Raw genomic sequence first — 17214 nt, 5'->3', positions numbered from 1 at the left:
TGTTATTTAATGGCAGAACATTGACCATTACACTTTTTTATAGACATAAGTTAGTTGTATAAATCCTATGGCTGAATAGTGACTAGGCGGCACTAGAGCGCAATACAACTAGTGACGAGGTTCTGCAACATTAGGTGAAACTATCTCCTTTGATATGTCGATCTGGTTGTGATACATAGGTAGAATATGTGTGTATGTATGGGAGAATATATGACAGTATGCTGTTGTGATAAATAGATGCAATTGTACTAATAGCAATTGATTCTTTGTGTTTGTTTGTACACAAGTCGTATATATATATATATATATAACATTGAAGTTATAATTGTTTTGAGTTTGTTCTTCCATCGTTATGCAGAATTATGAATACAATTTAACTATATTTTCAGGGGTTGTGATAAAGAACGAATTCAAGAAGGATTGAAGGGGCAGCAGAGGGTCAAAGGGAAGACTTTTTGAAGAACTTTTTGATTTTTGATTTTTGATTTCATTTCACCTCGCAACTTATATATTGTCTTGAGTCAATGACTTCGTAATTGAAATTAACAAGTAACCACACTTATGAATTGTGTTGATGATTTTGAATAGTTGTCGGAAAGTGAAATTAGACTGATATCTTTGGAGGAAGTTATGTCAAATTGAATCTTGTTTGATTTAGGAGTACTGTTGCACTTGATTTACAATTTTACATGGCTGTTTTTTTCTTCTCGGATATCGGATAGTTGTCGGATATCCGGTAATACTAGCGGATACGAATTCGGATGTTGACATGTAATATCCGTCGAATATTTATTGGATTCGGATATTCGGTAGCTTATCAGATATCGGATACGGATATAGCTGTATCCGATCCGATAAGCTACCGTTTACAGGCCTACTTCTAATGTGCTCAATAACCGACCTAAGCCATACACATTCTCTTGTGGCTTCATGGAGAACAATAATTTCTGCATGGTTAGATGAGGTTACTGGCATAGTTTGTTTACTAGATCGCCATGAGAAGGTTGTACCTCCGCTTGTGAAAACATAACCTGTCTGTGATGTACCTCCGCTTGTGAAAACATAACCTGTCTGTGATGTACCTCCGCTTGTGAAAACATAACCTGTCTGTGTTGTACCTCCGCTTGTGAAAACATAACCTGTCTCTGAAATCCCTTTGTGTGGATCAAAAATATAACCAGCATCTGTGTATCCCTTCACTTCAGAATCCCCGGATAAATTCTTTGAATAAAATAATCCTAGATCAGTTGTTCCTCTAAGATATCGAAGAATTTGCTTTACTCTGACCCAATGTCTCTTAGTTGGTGCAGAGCTATGTCTGGCTAATAGATTTACTGCAAAAGCAATATCCGGTCTTGTGCATTGAGCCAAATAGGATAATGCACCAATAGCACTTAAATATGGTACTTCTGGACCAAGGAGTGTTTCATCTTCTTCTTTAGGACGAAATGAATCTTTCAGAGCATCAAGAGACCTCACAACCATGAGAGTACTGAGTGGATAAGAATTCTCCGTGTTAAAGTGCTTCAAGACTTTTTCAGTGTATAAAGTCTGATGTACAAGTATGTCGCTGGTACTTCTTTCAATTTGTAAGCCAAGGCAGAATTTTGTTTTCCCAAGATCTTTCATCTCGAATTCTTTCTTAAAATATTCTACTACTTTAGAGAGTTCTTCTGGTAAATCCAGCATCTCCTTTCTTAATAAATATACACGGACAAATGAGATCATTTACATAACCTTCTTTGATCAGATATTTACTAAGACGATTGTACCACATTCATCCAAATTGTTTCAATCCGTATAATGCGCGATTAAGCTTTAGTGAATACATGGTACATGGGTTGCCTTTAGGCAATTTAAATCCTTCAGGGACTTTCATGTAAATATCAGTATCTAATTTTCCACATAGATACGCAGTGACCACGTCCATTAAGTTCATCTCGAGTTCTTCTAGAACTGCTAAGCTAATCAAATATCGAAAGGTTATTCCATCCATAACTGGGGAATATGTTTCTTCGTAATCGATCCCTGGTCTCTGCAGGAAACTTTGTGCCACGAGTCTTGCTTTATAGCGAACAAATTCATTGTTCTCATTTCGTTTTCTGATGAATACCCATTTGAAACTTACAGGGTTTGCATCTTTAAGTGTCAGGACTACAGGTCCAAAAACATCACGTTTTGAAAGTGAATTCAGCTCTGTCAGTATTGCATCTTTCCATTTTACCCAATCAGACCTTTTTCGACGTTCTTCAATGGAATGTGGTTCATAATCATCATTTTCAGTGACAATATCTGTGGCTACCCAAAGCGCAAATATATCATCGATGATTATGTTATCTTGATTTAACACTTTACCAATACAAGCATAATTTAGAGATATCTCTTCATTTGGAGATAACTCATGCACTCCGGGAGCTTCTGCATCTTATGGGGCTTCACCCACTTCTGGGGGTGTATTAGCTAAAGGTGTAGCTTGTTGATTTGTTCTCTCTTCTGGAACATTACTTACTTGTAGTTGGTTTTCCTCTTCCGGGGAACTATATCTTTAGAACCGATTAGTCGTCCACGTTTCAGACGTGTTTTGGACGTTTCATTTGCTGCATTATTTTTATCTTGTTCTTCAGGGACATCTATCATTGCTGGACATTTGCAGCAGGTATATATGATTTTGTCACTTTCGTCGCGTCATTAAATGCGTCAGGCAATTTATTAGCAATCTCTTGTAGATGTATTATCCTTTGTACTTCAACTTCAGATTGATTAGCACGAGGATCAAAATGAGACAAATTTGGAGTAAACCAAGAAAGTTCCTTTTTCGTAATATTTGTTTCAGGCAAATTTACTCCCCCTAATGGTAGGAAAACTGTCTCATCAAAATGACAATCGACGAAGCGTGCAGTGAAAGTCTCGCCCGTTTGGGGTTCGAGATATCGAATAATAGATGGTGTATCAAAACCAATATATTCCTAGTCGGCGTTGAGGTCCAAACTTTATGTGTCGTGGAGCTGATATAGGAACATATACAACACATCCAAAAATACGCAAATGAGATATGTTGGGCTGCTGGCCTTGAACATATTGCAAATGTGAGAATTGATTATTTAAAGTAGGACGTAAACTTATCAAGGGGCAACATGGAGGACTGCTGGTCCCCATGCAGCGACAGTTTCGTCCTCATCAACATAGGTCTCGCAATCAGTTGGATATGCTTAATGAATGATTCAGCTAGACCATTCTAAGTATGAACATGAGCTACAGGATGTTCAATATTAATTCCAACTGAGAGACAATAGGAATCAAAAGTACTCGATGTAAATTCTCCTGCTCCATCTAGACGAATCGACTTAATCGGATAATCAGGAAAGTGAGCTCGTAAACGAATTATCTGAGCTAATAACTTGGCAAACGCCTGATTCCGCGTTGAAAGCAGATTTACATGAGACCATCTAGTTGATGCATCGATTAATACCATAAAATATTTAAATGGTCCACACTGCGGGTTTATAGGGCCACAAATATCACCTTGAATTCTTTCCAAAAATTTGGGAGATTCGATATGTACTTTTGTCAGGGACGGCCGAGTTATAAACTTCCCCAATGAACAACCTGTGCAAGTAAAATCCCTATCTATCAGAAACTTCTGGTTCTGAAGAGGGTGTCCCTGAGAGTTCTGTATTATTCTACTCATCATGGTAGATCTTGGGTGTCTCAGTCCATCATGCCAAATTTTATATGTATTTGGATCGTGCAACTGCGGGTTGACAACGACATAGGATTCCACTATTTTAATCTCTGTAAGATATAACTCAAAAGAAAGAGCTCAAATCTTCCTAGAACACGCTTCTGGCATGATATACTTGAGGTGATATATAAATATTCTTTATTATCCTCAGACCCAGTTTCGACGTGATACCCATTTCGGCGTATATCTTTAAAGCTCAACAGATTCTTCAGGGATCTGGTCGAGTACAAAGCGCCGTCTATAATTAGTTTAGTACCACGAGGCAATATTATAGTAGCTCTTCCGGAGCCTTATGTAAGTCTTGATGGCCGGCGATAGTAATCGCATTTGCCTCAAATAATTTTAAGGTCGGGAAATATTTTGTATTTCAAAGTATCAAATTTGTGGTCCCACTGTCTGCTAGACAGTTATCTTCATCATCTTTAGATATGTTTCTTCCAGAATCCATACCTTATATTACAATTAATATAGTGTTGATAAATATTATAAAAGAAAGTAAATAATTTACAATATCAAAACTAAATAAACAAATTATAGTTGGATAAGTGAACATATTAGTTAGTAAAATCAAATGTATGATTAGATCGATTGACTCCTTCAGGGAGACAATATCTGATACATAATGGTGGATCAAGCTCATGAGATTCATCTCTCTAGCTTCAGGCTTCAAAGATGTTTGATATAAATCCAAAAAGTGTTTTGCCGTACAACAGGTACGGGACCAACAACTAAGCATTCTACAGCTGTGACAAGCTTCTTCCTGAACCTTCAGAGGGTTATTCACCTTATCATTCTTAGGTTCGGTACTATATGTTGAGCTTCTCTCTTTTCCACTTCTAGTGGTAATGGGCCCGCCCGTAATTTCTTCCTCATTTATTCGTGTGGGATACATATTGGTGGTTTCTTCCAGAACCACTTTTCCCATTTGTATTTTTCTTTCCTTTCATGACCATTTCACAATATTGTAGGTGCTTCAGGCATAGCTGCAGACCCAGTAGGTCAAGATTCATGGTTGTGTAACAACAACTAGTTGTTTTCTTCGTTTAAAACGAGACAACTAAGAAAATGAAAATACTTGAGAAAACGACGCTCTCGGAATTGAGTCTGCAGGACTATATCCGAGTCGAGGAAAGTGTTTAGTGTTGTCAATCACTTACTCATATGTAACAATATCTCCTCCTAGACAAATCTAAATCTGTTACGGGAGATTAATATAGGTTAGTTATAAAAAAAACCGAGAAGTTAAATGTATACCTTTCACAAGCAGAGTAACGGCTTAGTTGTTCGATCTTTGGCGTCGACAAACGAGCAGAGTAACGGCTTAGTTGTTCGACTTGGAAGAACGAATAAATAACGACTTCTCAGCTGGCTAGAGACTCGTGCTGATAACGTGTTATATAAAATAGATAGAGAGAGAGATTGAAAGCTATATTAAAATCTAACAAGAACTTCTCTTTATATGATGAGTATGAGCATAGGAGAAAGAATTTTACAATAAAAAGTTAAGTACAAACTATATGACGAGAGGGTATATATAGGATGATGGGAGGTGGGGTGATTAATGGTTTTGAGATGCTTATAGTCGGCACCTCAAATAAGCCAAACCGCCACAAAGCTTCACCCTCAAGTTTCTCTTACTTCTAGCTGAAGGAAAGAATTAACTGGACCTCCTACATAGAGCTTGCAGTTAAGTGGTTGTATAGGAGACTACTCTCATCGGATAAGATAAGCGAGAGGTACGATAATACTTAGAGTCAGCCAGGTTCTAAGGGCAGCCAATGTATTCCCCATAGCCATCTGGGCATCCATCTTTATCCTATAGGCAACCACATATACATAACTTCTTAGTTTTTAGGTACAATTGATAGAGATTCTCTCACCTTAACCCATCTCCAGATTGCTCACCAAATCTAGAATGAAAATTTCATCATCCCCTTGAACAGAGAAGTAATAAAGATCAAAACTTTAACTATCACCATGAACAGAGAAGAAGTAAGAAAGATCAAAACTTTATTTATCCCCTTGAACAGAGAAGAAACAAGAAAGATCAAAACTTTATTTATCACGAGGAAGAAAAAGAAAAATTGGGAGAGGCAAATAAAAATCAAACCTTTAGTGTTAGCATAAGAGATCAACAGAAAGATAACTGAGGGAGCGTAACAATGGTGCGGGCAAACCTAAGGTGCCCCAATCCTAATAATAGTAGGATACTACTTTGGAAACAAACATATAGATTTTCTTTTAGCAACTACATACCTACCTATATATATATAGGTGTGAATGTCAATTACAAGAAAACTTGGGTTGCCAGAACTAAAATGGTAGAGCGAGTTAATGGGAACTTTGAAGAAGGGTACAGACTTGCACCTGAGTTGGCAAGACAGATACTTATATCAAACAGAGGAAGTATAGCTACAGTATCAAGACATGATATGACAGAATCCTTTACAGGTATGTGTGTTTGTTTTCGAGCATCTATTGAAGGATTTATGAAAGGATGTAGACCAGTTTTGGGTCTTGATGGTTGTTTCTTGAAGGGCAAATATGCCGGTGTTTGTTTATCTATTTTGGGAGTAGATGCTACAAATGGAATTTTTCCAATAGCTATCTACATATGTAGAAACGAATGCAAGGAGACATGGTTATCTTTTTTACAAGCAGTGGGTCCACAATTGCAACGACACGAGAAACCACTGACCATATTATCTGACCGGCAGAAAGGTCTTATTCAAGCTGTTGATACTGTCTTTGGTAATGGAAGACACAGGTATTGTTTCCGTCACATGTATAAGAATTTCAAGCAAGTCCACCCTGGGCTTCATCTTGAGGAAATTGTCTGGAATGCGGCAAGGTCTTATTCAATTACAGATTTTAACAGATGGATGATAGTATTACAATATGTTAGTCCAGTTGCAAAACAATGGTTAGAGAGGGAAACTCCTTCTTTATGGGCAAGGTCACACTTCGATACTGATTCGAAGTGCATTTTCATCACCAACAACTTTTCTGAGAGTTTTAATAGTAAGATTATGAAGCTTAGAGACAAACCCCTCTGCAACATGGTTGAGAAGTACTGGTTAATGGTCATGGCCACATACTACAGGAGACGGATGCGGGCGAAAGACTGGCCAGAGAGTGGGTTGGTGCCAAAGGTTAAAGCCTCACTCGAAAAGCTCAAAAAGTCTATCAGGCATTACTATGTCCAACCCTCTGATGAGAACTACTGGAATGTGAACGTGAGGACTGGAGTTCGATGGCAAGTGGATTTGGGTAATCAAACGTGCACCTGTTGTGCGTGGCAAATATCTGGATTACCTTGTGTGCATGCTCTCGCTGTATTGGTGCCTATAAGAGAAGATCTTACCAAGTAAGTCCAATTACGCATTTTTTCCTTTTTGGCCCCATTTATATGTTTTGGTTCACATGTCCCTTTGTCATAGGTATTGTAGCTACTATTATACTGTCAAAGCTTATAAAGCGACGTATGGTCATCGGGTTGTGCCAATCCCAGATGAGGCAACATGGGGGCTGGTAAATTACTTTCCTTTATTTATTTCGCACGTGTTTGTTTGGAAATATAGAAGAATTGATAATAATGTGTATCCTTCTATCCTTGTAGCCTCGATATGTTGTCAAACCCCCAAGAATGACTAGGCCAGCAGGGAGACCTGGAACTCAGAGGAGGAGAGATGCTTCAGAGAAGCAGGGTGGTAATGTTCGTGGTTATTATTGTAGCACTTGTGGGAGTCATGGACATAACAAAAAATCTTGCAGAGGACCCACAGGTCCCACATCAGGGCAGGCATCTTCAAGTAGAAGGGCTGGTAGTCAAGTTCAAAGTCAGCAGCAATCTCAGGCTAGTCGAGGTAGTACTCAAAGGGGAAGAGGGGGTCGTAGTAGCACAAGCGCACGAGCTGAAACTGAGCAGCAGGTACCACAACAGGAGACCAGTGGAGGTGCAAGGAGGGGAAGAAGGCCAGGGACCCGTAGTACCCAAGGGTGTCTGACTAATATATTTGTTTCAAGAAAGGGGTTTTTGTTGGGCATTTTGTGGTTGTGTTTTGAATTTGTGGTTGTGTTTTAACTTTGATCATATGGGTTTTTGTGGATGGATGTATTCAGACAGTTACTGGTTGAAGATAGTTTTATGGCTTATTTCAGGCAGTTTTATCTGTTGTATTCCATTTTGGCCCCAATTTCAGTTTTATGACTTGTTTATATGAAGACACTTACTAACTTGGATAACAATAAAAGAGATAAATAACAATGAAAGATAAACATAATAACTTGATAACAATGAAACAAATACATAATAACTTGGATAACAATAAAAGAGATACATAACAATGAAAGAGAAACATAATAACTTGGATAGTAACAATGAAACAGACACATACTAACTTGGATAACAATTACATTTTGGCCCCCATTTCCCATTTGGCCCAATCTCAAAGCAAATCCTTAAACTTCTTACACATTTGATCATATGGATCTTGGATAGTAACCATCTTTCCTTTGCTTGCTTTAGTCTTATAAACCCAATCTTCAACCCAATCGAACTTGTTGCAAACAACACAAGAAAAAAATTTCTTTTCAAAATTCAGATCTGTTAAGGATGTTCGAATTTTCCTCCTACCTCGGCAGTTTGATCTTGGGCAGGGGGTGTCTACCCATGGACAATCTTTCGCCCAGTGATCATGAAGACCACAACAAAAGCATGCTTCAACTTTGCCGTAAGAACCAAGATCTTTCAATAATTGTTGTGGAGGGGATTTCTGTTGATTTATCTCTACCTTTTTCTGTTCGACTCTCTCTTCATCTTTGGCTTCATCAAGCCACTGGAAAGCAAGACAGGTATGAAATTGGCAACTAAGGTATTTCCTAACCCTACCTTCTCTAGTTTTAGCAACCTCAAGACGTCTGATGCCAATGCATTTGGGGCTTTTGCACTGACTGTAAACCCAAGGACATTCAATTGCTGAATGAAATGGTTCATCACACATTTGACAGGAAACTTTGAAACTTATTGGTGGGGATGAAGAACTGCCGCCCATCTCTTAATAGTAAGGTTGGTGAAGAAGATGAAGAAATATGAAGAAAGAGAGGTTGAAGAAGATGAAGAAATAGGGGTTAAATTAAGATGAAGAAAGAAGAAAATCAGTCAATGAAGTTGAGTATTGACTGAACAAATTAAGATGAAGAAAGAAGAAGAAATAGGGTTTCTAAAGTTTCCTGTATTGACTGATGAGTTGAGGTGAAGAAAGAGTAATGAAGTTGAGAAGAGAAAGAGTAATGAAAGAGGGAAAGTTTAGTTGGGAAGGTAAGGGAGGCATTAAATAGCCGAAGGGATTTGATAGGGATGTGACGGCTCAAGATTTACCTGGGAAAGGGGGGATTTGGTCAGAGGGGTATTTTGGGTATAGGAATTTATTGCTTATGCAACGATGATGTCAGCACTGCCCGAAAAATTGGTTTTAGGGCCAAAACGAACTGCCGGACATTTATTGGGGCCAAAACGGCGAGTTGGTCACAAATCCGGGGCCAAACGGAATTAGAGAGAAAGTTTGTTAGTTGTTGAGTAACTAACATTGCTTTCTTAACTAACTCTTACAACCCATTCTTAACTAACTCACTAACTAAGTTGATTAATCTAATCTAATCTATTATACAAAACAGATACTTGTGACTAGGACAAAATGAATGCTCTTAGATGGTGACTAGGACAATGTGACTAGGCATACCAAAACATATGATTTGCTGACTAGGACAAAGATTATGACAAATCATAGTCCTCCCTTCTCTTTCATCTATAATCTTAACCTTTAGATCAGTCTTCCACTCATTAATAATTAGTAGTTAATTACTAAATTAGTTTCAAATTCATGAACCTATTAAGCTTCCCAAAGAGCCATTGAGGAAGATCAACAATTGTATTGATTTTATTCAAAATATATCTTAATAAATTTTAATAGCTAACTAATAAATTAGTTGATGTTCCAGAAGTTATTAAACTTCTCAAAGAACGATTTAGGAAGATGAACAAATCTCAGTAGTGATTAATAGTTGATTATTAAATTAATTGTAGCTTCTTGAACCTATTAAGCCTCTCAAAGAAAAATTTAGGAAGATGAACAATTATGTTAAATGTTATGTCCATAAAATATCAATTTAGTATTAGTCAATTCTAATTACTAATTCCGTAGCATTTTCATGAACCAAATTATTTTTCCCATATATAAGAAAGAACCATTTCCCCATACGTCGAAGCAACAGTTGATATATTCATGAAAGGAGAATTGATACAGATCAAGTATTTTATTAATGTTATGCTCATATGTTTCATTCAGTGATGAAAAGTTTCAAACTATCAATAATGATGATGGGTATTTGTTCTTTAGTATTCTTATTGGATTTTTTTCTATTAGGATGATGAAATATCTAAATGAACAGTAAGAGCAATAACTGATTTTGTGGTACCATATACTGGTACGCTCATACAAGATTGATAATCAAGTAAGCGGATATAATCTCAACAAAAAAAAGAAGTAAGCGGGTATAACTGATTGGTGCAACAGTTGCCTTCTTCCTTTTACTGATTATATAATTGAAAGATTAGGTTTATTGCCTTGGTGGAGACTCATTTTCGTATCTACTCGTACCTTCATGTTCACTCTTGTATTCTGCTTTTAATATTGAGTCATTTCCTCTTAAATCAAAATGAAAAATATATATGAAAATTATATTTCATACCAGAACTTATACTTTGACAAATTTTTTCGTGTTTGTACTCCAAACAAAATTTTTGGTTCCGTTTCTAATAACAAGGTAGAACATGTTACGTATTTATCAATTTATCTCACAATTTAATTTTGTTAATATTTTCTTGTTCTCACTTTGAATTGTTGTGATATGGAGTTGGTTTGATAATCCAACAAACAAGAAAAGAGGGAAAGTGAAGTTACAATTTTTATAATAGCACCCCTTTATGAATTGATGGAGATGCCTTCTATGTCATAGCGAATTTTTGTTTGCTGAATATTATGTGGCTAGAATCGTACAATTCTAATTTTCATGTCTTTTGTAAGACATACTTTAAAAAAACTTAAACATATGTCTACTACACCTAAGTTGGAGTTTGATTTTTTTTTTTAAATGGGTCTAGATTGATTGTATTAAATTGGACTTAAACCTATAATATGGGGGCAGTTAGCTATCTATAAAAGAAAACTAGAAATATTTTTTTAAAAAAATTGTAAATAGATTTAAACATCAAAATCAAAAAAGTTTTGTAATTTCAAAACTTTTAAATAACTAACGACAAATCTTATACCTCTAGACAACTACACCTATCTTTAGAGGGTATCAGGATACTAATAAAAAAAAATAATCGAATATCATGTCTACTTTTTCGCGTTGTTTAAAGGGCATTACCTCGCCAGTAGGACGGGGGGTCATGCTTAAGACATAATTTGATAGCCACATAGACATTTTAAAAGGACAACTTTCCTTTCCTAAAAAAAAAGGCAACTTTCCTCTTTCATGGTTCAAACAGATGTCAAATTTGATATGATTTATTTATCGTTTAGTCCAGACCTTTTAATTGAATCGCACATTAATAACCAAAAGCTTTCGCCCATCTTTCACGGTATGTTCCTCTCCTATGGGTCGATTCATCTTTTGAACTTCTCTCTGTTCAGTTGAATTAACTCTACCCAGTTCTAGGACAAAATGAAAGCTCCTCCGGGTAACTTGGTATTACTACTATTCTAGTATTTTATTTTTAGGAGTTTCTATTGGAGTTTGACCAAGATTAGGAAACCCTAAGTCTATATAATGAGGGCTTAGAAGTTGCTTCAGTCATGCATTCAATCAATAAAATTCAGTATTTTAGTATTCTTGTTATCAATTTCGGTTCAATAGTCTTTAGACGGAGTTCTAAGGCTTTTATTAGTTTTTCCGCTGCGTCAGTTGTCCTAGTCACACATACATGTGACTAGGACAAACACTATTCATTCAAAACAATCCATTCACTTTGTTGTTGTCCATCTACACTTGATTGTCCCTTCAATTACCTCTTCGTTGTCCCTTCAATTACCTCATTCGCATACCAAACATGACATTTTCCTTCTTCCTCTCAGAAATTCATTTTTCTCTCTCAACAACAAAAACTTGGGTACACAGACAACTATTCTTCCCTGTTTGTCTTCCTCGCCTTATCAACTCCTAACCGCGCCCAGTGAATCTCAAACACCAAAATCCCTCCCCTCTCGTGCAAGCGCTTCATTGAATATGCACTCTCAAATTCTTTGTCATATCTCTCATTCCTCTCTGTCAATGTCCATCCCTGTCTCTCAAATCCTCCATTTTTTTCACTTTCCCATTTATCCCTTTCATCTAATCCTCCTTCCTTACCTCTTCATCCCCCACTCTCAATTTTTTTGTAATTATTTCATACTTAAATTCTCCGCAATATCTCACCTTCCTCTCTTAATGTCTCACTCTCTCACTGTCTTAGATTTTATGACATCTTTATCTACTTGCCACGCTGAAATTATCATTGTTTTTTTTTTTTTGCATTTTTAGAAGTACCGAGTATTGGACGAGATTGAGTGAATACTTTCATCCTCCACTTGTCCATAGTTCTTTTTATTTATGACACAACTTGTTTGGGGAAATGACTCAACCAATTGAATTTTATTTTCATAAATTTTGCTTCCTGGTTACCTTTGCTCCTACAGTGTTCCGTGTTTTATTTGATATGTACCGTAATCAACATTTCCAATAAGGTGCAAACTACCTACCTGGTCAAATTCCTCCATGGAACAACTTTGTTTGAATATAGAACTATTCTATAACTGTATCTTGGCTATAATTTACACAGTTTATCCTTCATCCTCTCAGATCTACATTAGAAAATTGATTGTTACCGATTCAAAGCTTCTTTATATAGCAAATGGGTTGTACTCTAATGGGCGTGCAACCGATTCTAACTAAAAGAGGTTGTAGGTTTGATACTCGCAGATTGTTGTTGCCTAAATTTCTTATGTTCCAGTTATATCAATTGCTTACGAGATTATTTATTCTTATGTGAAGTCATTGATGGTGTAACAGGACAACTACTTGAACAAAATTTCGACGTTTTCAATCAAATTTCATTTCGGATAATATATGGCAATGGACAACAATCTCTTCACGTTCTCATTTGGTATGACTTTCTTTTGTTAACTTTAATCAACTGCTTATTATTGATTTCTCTCCTAGATGTATTTCTTCCATTGCAGCGGTAGCAAATGAATTAATTTCATCATCAGATGCAGACAACACCAATGTAGACATGAGGACAAGAAGAAGATTCACTATTAGGAGGGACCCTTTTTTTCGGTATCTCCTGATCACGAGAAACTCTCTCGACTCTTTTCTGATCACTACGGTGCTTCCTTTGTCTGTCTTTGCTCCGGAGGAAGGTATCGCTCTCCTCCCATAACAACCTCATAGTTCGAATTAGTCTATAAATTTTTGTTTATCAATTAGATTGTTCTTGTAAGCCGTTTTGAGTAAATCATGTTCAAATATATTAATTTTTCACATGGATGTTCGATTTTGCTTCTAATTGATATTGGTGGTCATTCTGAATACCGATGTCCTGATTATTGTAGTAAACCGCCAGCATATTAATGCAAAGAGGAGCATGAAAAATAAATAAAAAAAATGAAATCCTACCTTTGTTCCTATAAGATCCATGAACTATAAATTGGTAACCTTCCATACATGCCTGCAAATTATATATTTACTGGTTGGGTTATTTAGGTGGGACTTTGCATTCAATATTCATCCGCTTGACCGGTCTTTATTGTTATGTTGAGGCTAAGGAACATTGCATTTGTGGATTTCAAAGATGAAAACTTGACTTATGAAGCAAAAGACAACTAAACAAGTACATATATGTTTTGCTCTTATTACCTTTAATTTTTGTTTGATTAACTTTTACGGTTAGGAAAAGAGAAGAAATGTCTCTTTAGTTTTCCATTTCTTTGGTAACTTAGTAGGGAAAGAAGTCTTCCCCCTAAATTACGTACCAACCTGACATTAAGCAAATTAGTCAAATTTTATTCAGCAACTAAGCCAATATCAACAGATAATAAGGATCAACAAAATGAAGCACAAGTTGTGAAGGACTCGAGTTGTCTACCTGCATAGTTGACCAAAGATGTCGGCTTTACTGGAAACCAAAGTAGGGGAGTCAATATGGGGTCTCTTCCTGTTAGTGAACCTATAGCTACAAGATTGTCGTGGAATACACATTTCTTCCTCATCTTGAGTATGTTACTTCCTTCTCCTTTCTTTGGTAATGAGTTTTCATTGTAAAATTGTGAAGACATCCTCATTTCTTGATCCAGTCATCTAATAGTGAAATAAATTATTTGGTTTGTCATAAAAGTTAGTTTCATGTTCTCCTCAGTCCTCATTAACATCCTTCCCATTTTAGATATGTATATCTTCCTCCTGATCGGAACGTACTAACGAACATCGTGAATGTTCTTATTGTAGTTGCTTGGCTTCACACAAAGGTTGAATCATTAATTTTCTATACGACACACTAACTTTACTTATCTGTTATATTATTTTTTTACCTCTTTAATTGTTTTCATTTTAAAAAAATTGTAGGTTACCACGAACATCGTGAATGTTCTTTTATCCATATATTTAGTTTAGTCTTGTTATGTTTAAGTTTAAAATTATTCAACAATTCCGTCAATGCAACTCCTTATTTTTGTTCAGTTACAGTTAAGAAGGTCGTCTTATAGCTACATTGGTCTGATTGAGTTGTCGCTTAAATTTAATGTAGGTTATCATGGTGCCATAAAATCAAGTTGAAACATTTGGTGCAGCAAAGGGTTCTTTTATCCATATATTTAGTTTTCCATATATTTAGTTTAGTCTTGTTATGTTTAAGTTTCAAATTACTCAATAAATCCATCAATGCAACTCCTAATTTTAGTTCAGCTATAGTTAACAAGGTCGTCTTATAGCCACATTGGTCTCTTTGGGTTGTCGCTTAAATTTAATTTCATACGCATTTGTATGGATGTTTACAATCACCATAAGTAAAGAACATAACTAAAGCGTTTTCGTTTCAAACTCAATAGGACAACAAAAGTACTATTCAACTACACAAGTCATTAGGTATTTTATTACACAAGACATGGAATCTTTAGTATATTTAAGTACTTTGGTCTCTATTACTGTAATTTAAATTTTTTATTGTTTCCGTCAAGACATAACACATGTTCAACTGTAATGTCTATCTTTCGAAACTGGTCACGTCCGGTGCTACGCCTTATTGGGATGCTACATATAACCTTCTAATCCGTTAAAGTGTAGTCTACTAAATTTCTTCGTCTTTTCCCACAATTATGCATCATCTGACAATCATTGACATTTATCCTTCTTGATACTCTAATTATTCACGTTACGAACCACAACTAAACAGAGTGTTGTGGGCAATCTACAACTTATAACGCAATTTCTTTATATCTACAGGTCACTTTAACGCTAAGTTAACTACTCCATGCCTTTTATAATTGGTAATGGATTTTTTTAAATACCTTCTTCTAGAACATTAGATATGGAAACGTCACTTGGATTGTTTGTTCTCATTACAGTCTACATGTCGCTAGAATAGATTTCTTCCAAAATCCACTTGAAAGTTTATTTTATGTAACTTTTTCTAGGGATAGATATGTATTTCATTATTATTATTTAATTTACCAATTCTGTAGTTTTGAATTTTGATTATTGGAGAAAATATATTTCCAACTAATATCTCAACCATATGGAGTTTGACTCCACTTTTAAGGTCGCAAAGTCTTTACAAACCCTACATATTAATCGGTTAGCGTCCGAATGGTGTTTCACAAAAAAAAATTTCATCTATAACATTTTGTCACGGAACACCATAATAGTGATTCTAAACCCATATAGGTATAGTTGTTACCCATTAAATTTCGCCTCTTTTTCTTTCTTCATGAAAATATTATATCTTAATGTTTTGTTATATTTGTTTCACTTGATTTATTTGTGTATTTGAAATTTAAGATCATGAATGTTTGGAAGAAGTAATACACGTTTTCTTTCTTCAATTAAATTTAAAAATTTCAGAATAATTATGTTGACATGGTTAAAATTTCTATTTCTACTCTTGAAGGATACTGATTCCGAAGAAGAACTCAAGGAAGCTTTCAAGGTTTTTGACAAGGATCGTAATGGTGTCATTTCAGCTGCAGAGATAGGCCCTATTGATTCATTTATATATTTGTATGATCGTTATTTGTTCATTTTATTATTACAAAAACAATACAAAATTGGGTTCTTCATACTTTGTGTACATTGTGGTTTTGCATTTTTTTCTTAAAGGTCTATAATATATTGACAATGGTGTAAAGAGTGCACCAATCGAGCAAAGAGCTCTTACATCAAAACTTATAATATGTATTACAGAAGACACTAAGTTATCAAAATATTTTCCGACCATTGGAAGATATCCTATCATAATAAATTGTATTTGTTTTTTATACCAACATGGAGCAGCTAAGGCATGTGATGACAAATCTGGGAGAAATTGACTGATGAAGAAGTGGGCGAGATGATCAGAGAAATATATGTGGATGGGGATGGACAAGTAAACTATGAGGAGTTTGTGAGGATGGTGTTGGCCAAGTAAACAGGATTGCGCAATGTGAATCCAATTATTTTCAATGGTTTTTCTGTCTTTAGTTCTTATTGTGAACGAGGTGATGTTGACAAGTTTGCTTGAAAATACCTGTACATGTCTATTGGGGGCACAAATCTCCGCAGATTTATTGTTTCTCACTCTAAAACCTATCATCATGAGCTTTGTTGAACAATTTCAGGATGGCTGCTATAACTTGAAAGTGTGCCTCTCATCCTCGGCTATTTATGGCGTGCTAATGGCAGATTGATGCATATCTTTAAGTTAATATTGTGGTGTTTGAGTTTCAAGTTGTACCTAAGTCTGCAACGTGTAATCTTTCCAAATTCGGAACGCCCATGGTTGTACTAATTGTTGCTTAACAACATGTTACGTATGCCCTTCCTCTTCATTGAAGTATAGTCTGCTAAATTTCTTCTCCATTCTTCCACCCTTCTGCACCTCCTAACAATTATTTACTTTCCTTGCAAGTAATTGTTTGTGTGAAGACAACTAAGGAGAATACTGTGACTGATCATAACTTATAACACAATTTTATTATGTCTACAGGTGAATGTAAAGCAAATGTTTGTATTTTATTCTTATTATTTACTTTTTTCAACTTTGTAGTTTCAAATATATCGAAGAAAAACAAATTTAGGGGATTTCTCAAGCATACGGAGGTTGGAGTTTACGTTTGAGATTCGAATTTCATTATAAACTATAGATATTCTTACTTTACTGTCTAATTTGTATTTGTTTT

General features: G+C 35.7%; 1 protein-coding gene across 1 annotated transcript; it reads left to right on the top strand.

Annotated features, from left to right (window-relative positions):
- Nucleotides 1-6032: 6032 nt before the first annotated feature.
- Nucleotides 6033-7826, top strand: LOC147547805 (uncharacterized). The gene is made up of 3 exons (XM_086667954.1): nt 6033-7109; nt 7183-7273; nt 7362-7826. The coding sequence occupies exons 1-3, from the start codon at nt 6061-6063 to the stop codon at nt 7824-7826; spliced, it is 1605 nt and encodes a 534-aa protein (XP_086524080.1). The 5' UTR covers nt 6033-6060.
- Nucleotides 7827-17214: the final 9388 nt, after the last annotated feature.

This window comes from Eschscholzia californica, unplaced genomic scaffold, assembly GCF_041429995.1.
Source record: "Eschscholzia californica isolate CP2 unplaced genomic scaffold, dmEscCali1.0.p SCAF_3, whole genome shotgun sequence".
NCBI classification, from domain to species: Eukaryota; Viridiplantae; Streptophyta; class Magnoliopsida; order Ranunculales; family Papaveraceae; genus Eschscholzia; species Eschscholzia californica.
Note: the sequence above shows the minus strand (reverse complement) of the source record. Positions and strands in the feature narration are given on the sequence as shown.

Excerpts from the sequence above, each read along its gene's own strand:
- LOC147547805 (XM_086667954.1), top strand. The coding sequence starts at position 6,061 with ATGGTAGAGCGAGTTAATGGGAACTTTGAAGAAGGGTACAGACTTGCA. Across the intron at positions 7,110-7,182 it reads ATAAGAGAAGATCTTACCAA|GTATTGTAGCTACTATTATA; the intron begins GTAAGTCCAATT and ends CCTTTGTCATAG. Across the intron at positions 7,274-7,361 it reads ATGAGGCAACATGGGGGCTG|CCTCGATATGTTGTCAAACC; the intron begins GTAAATTACTTT and ends CTATCCTTGTAG.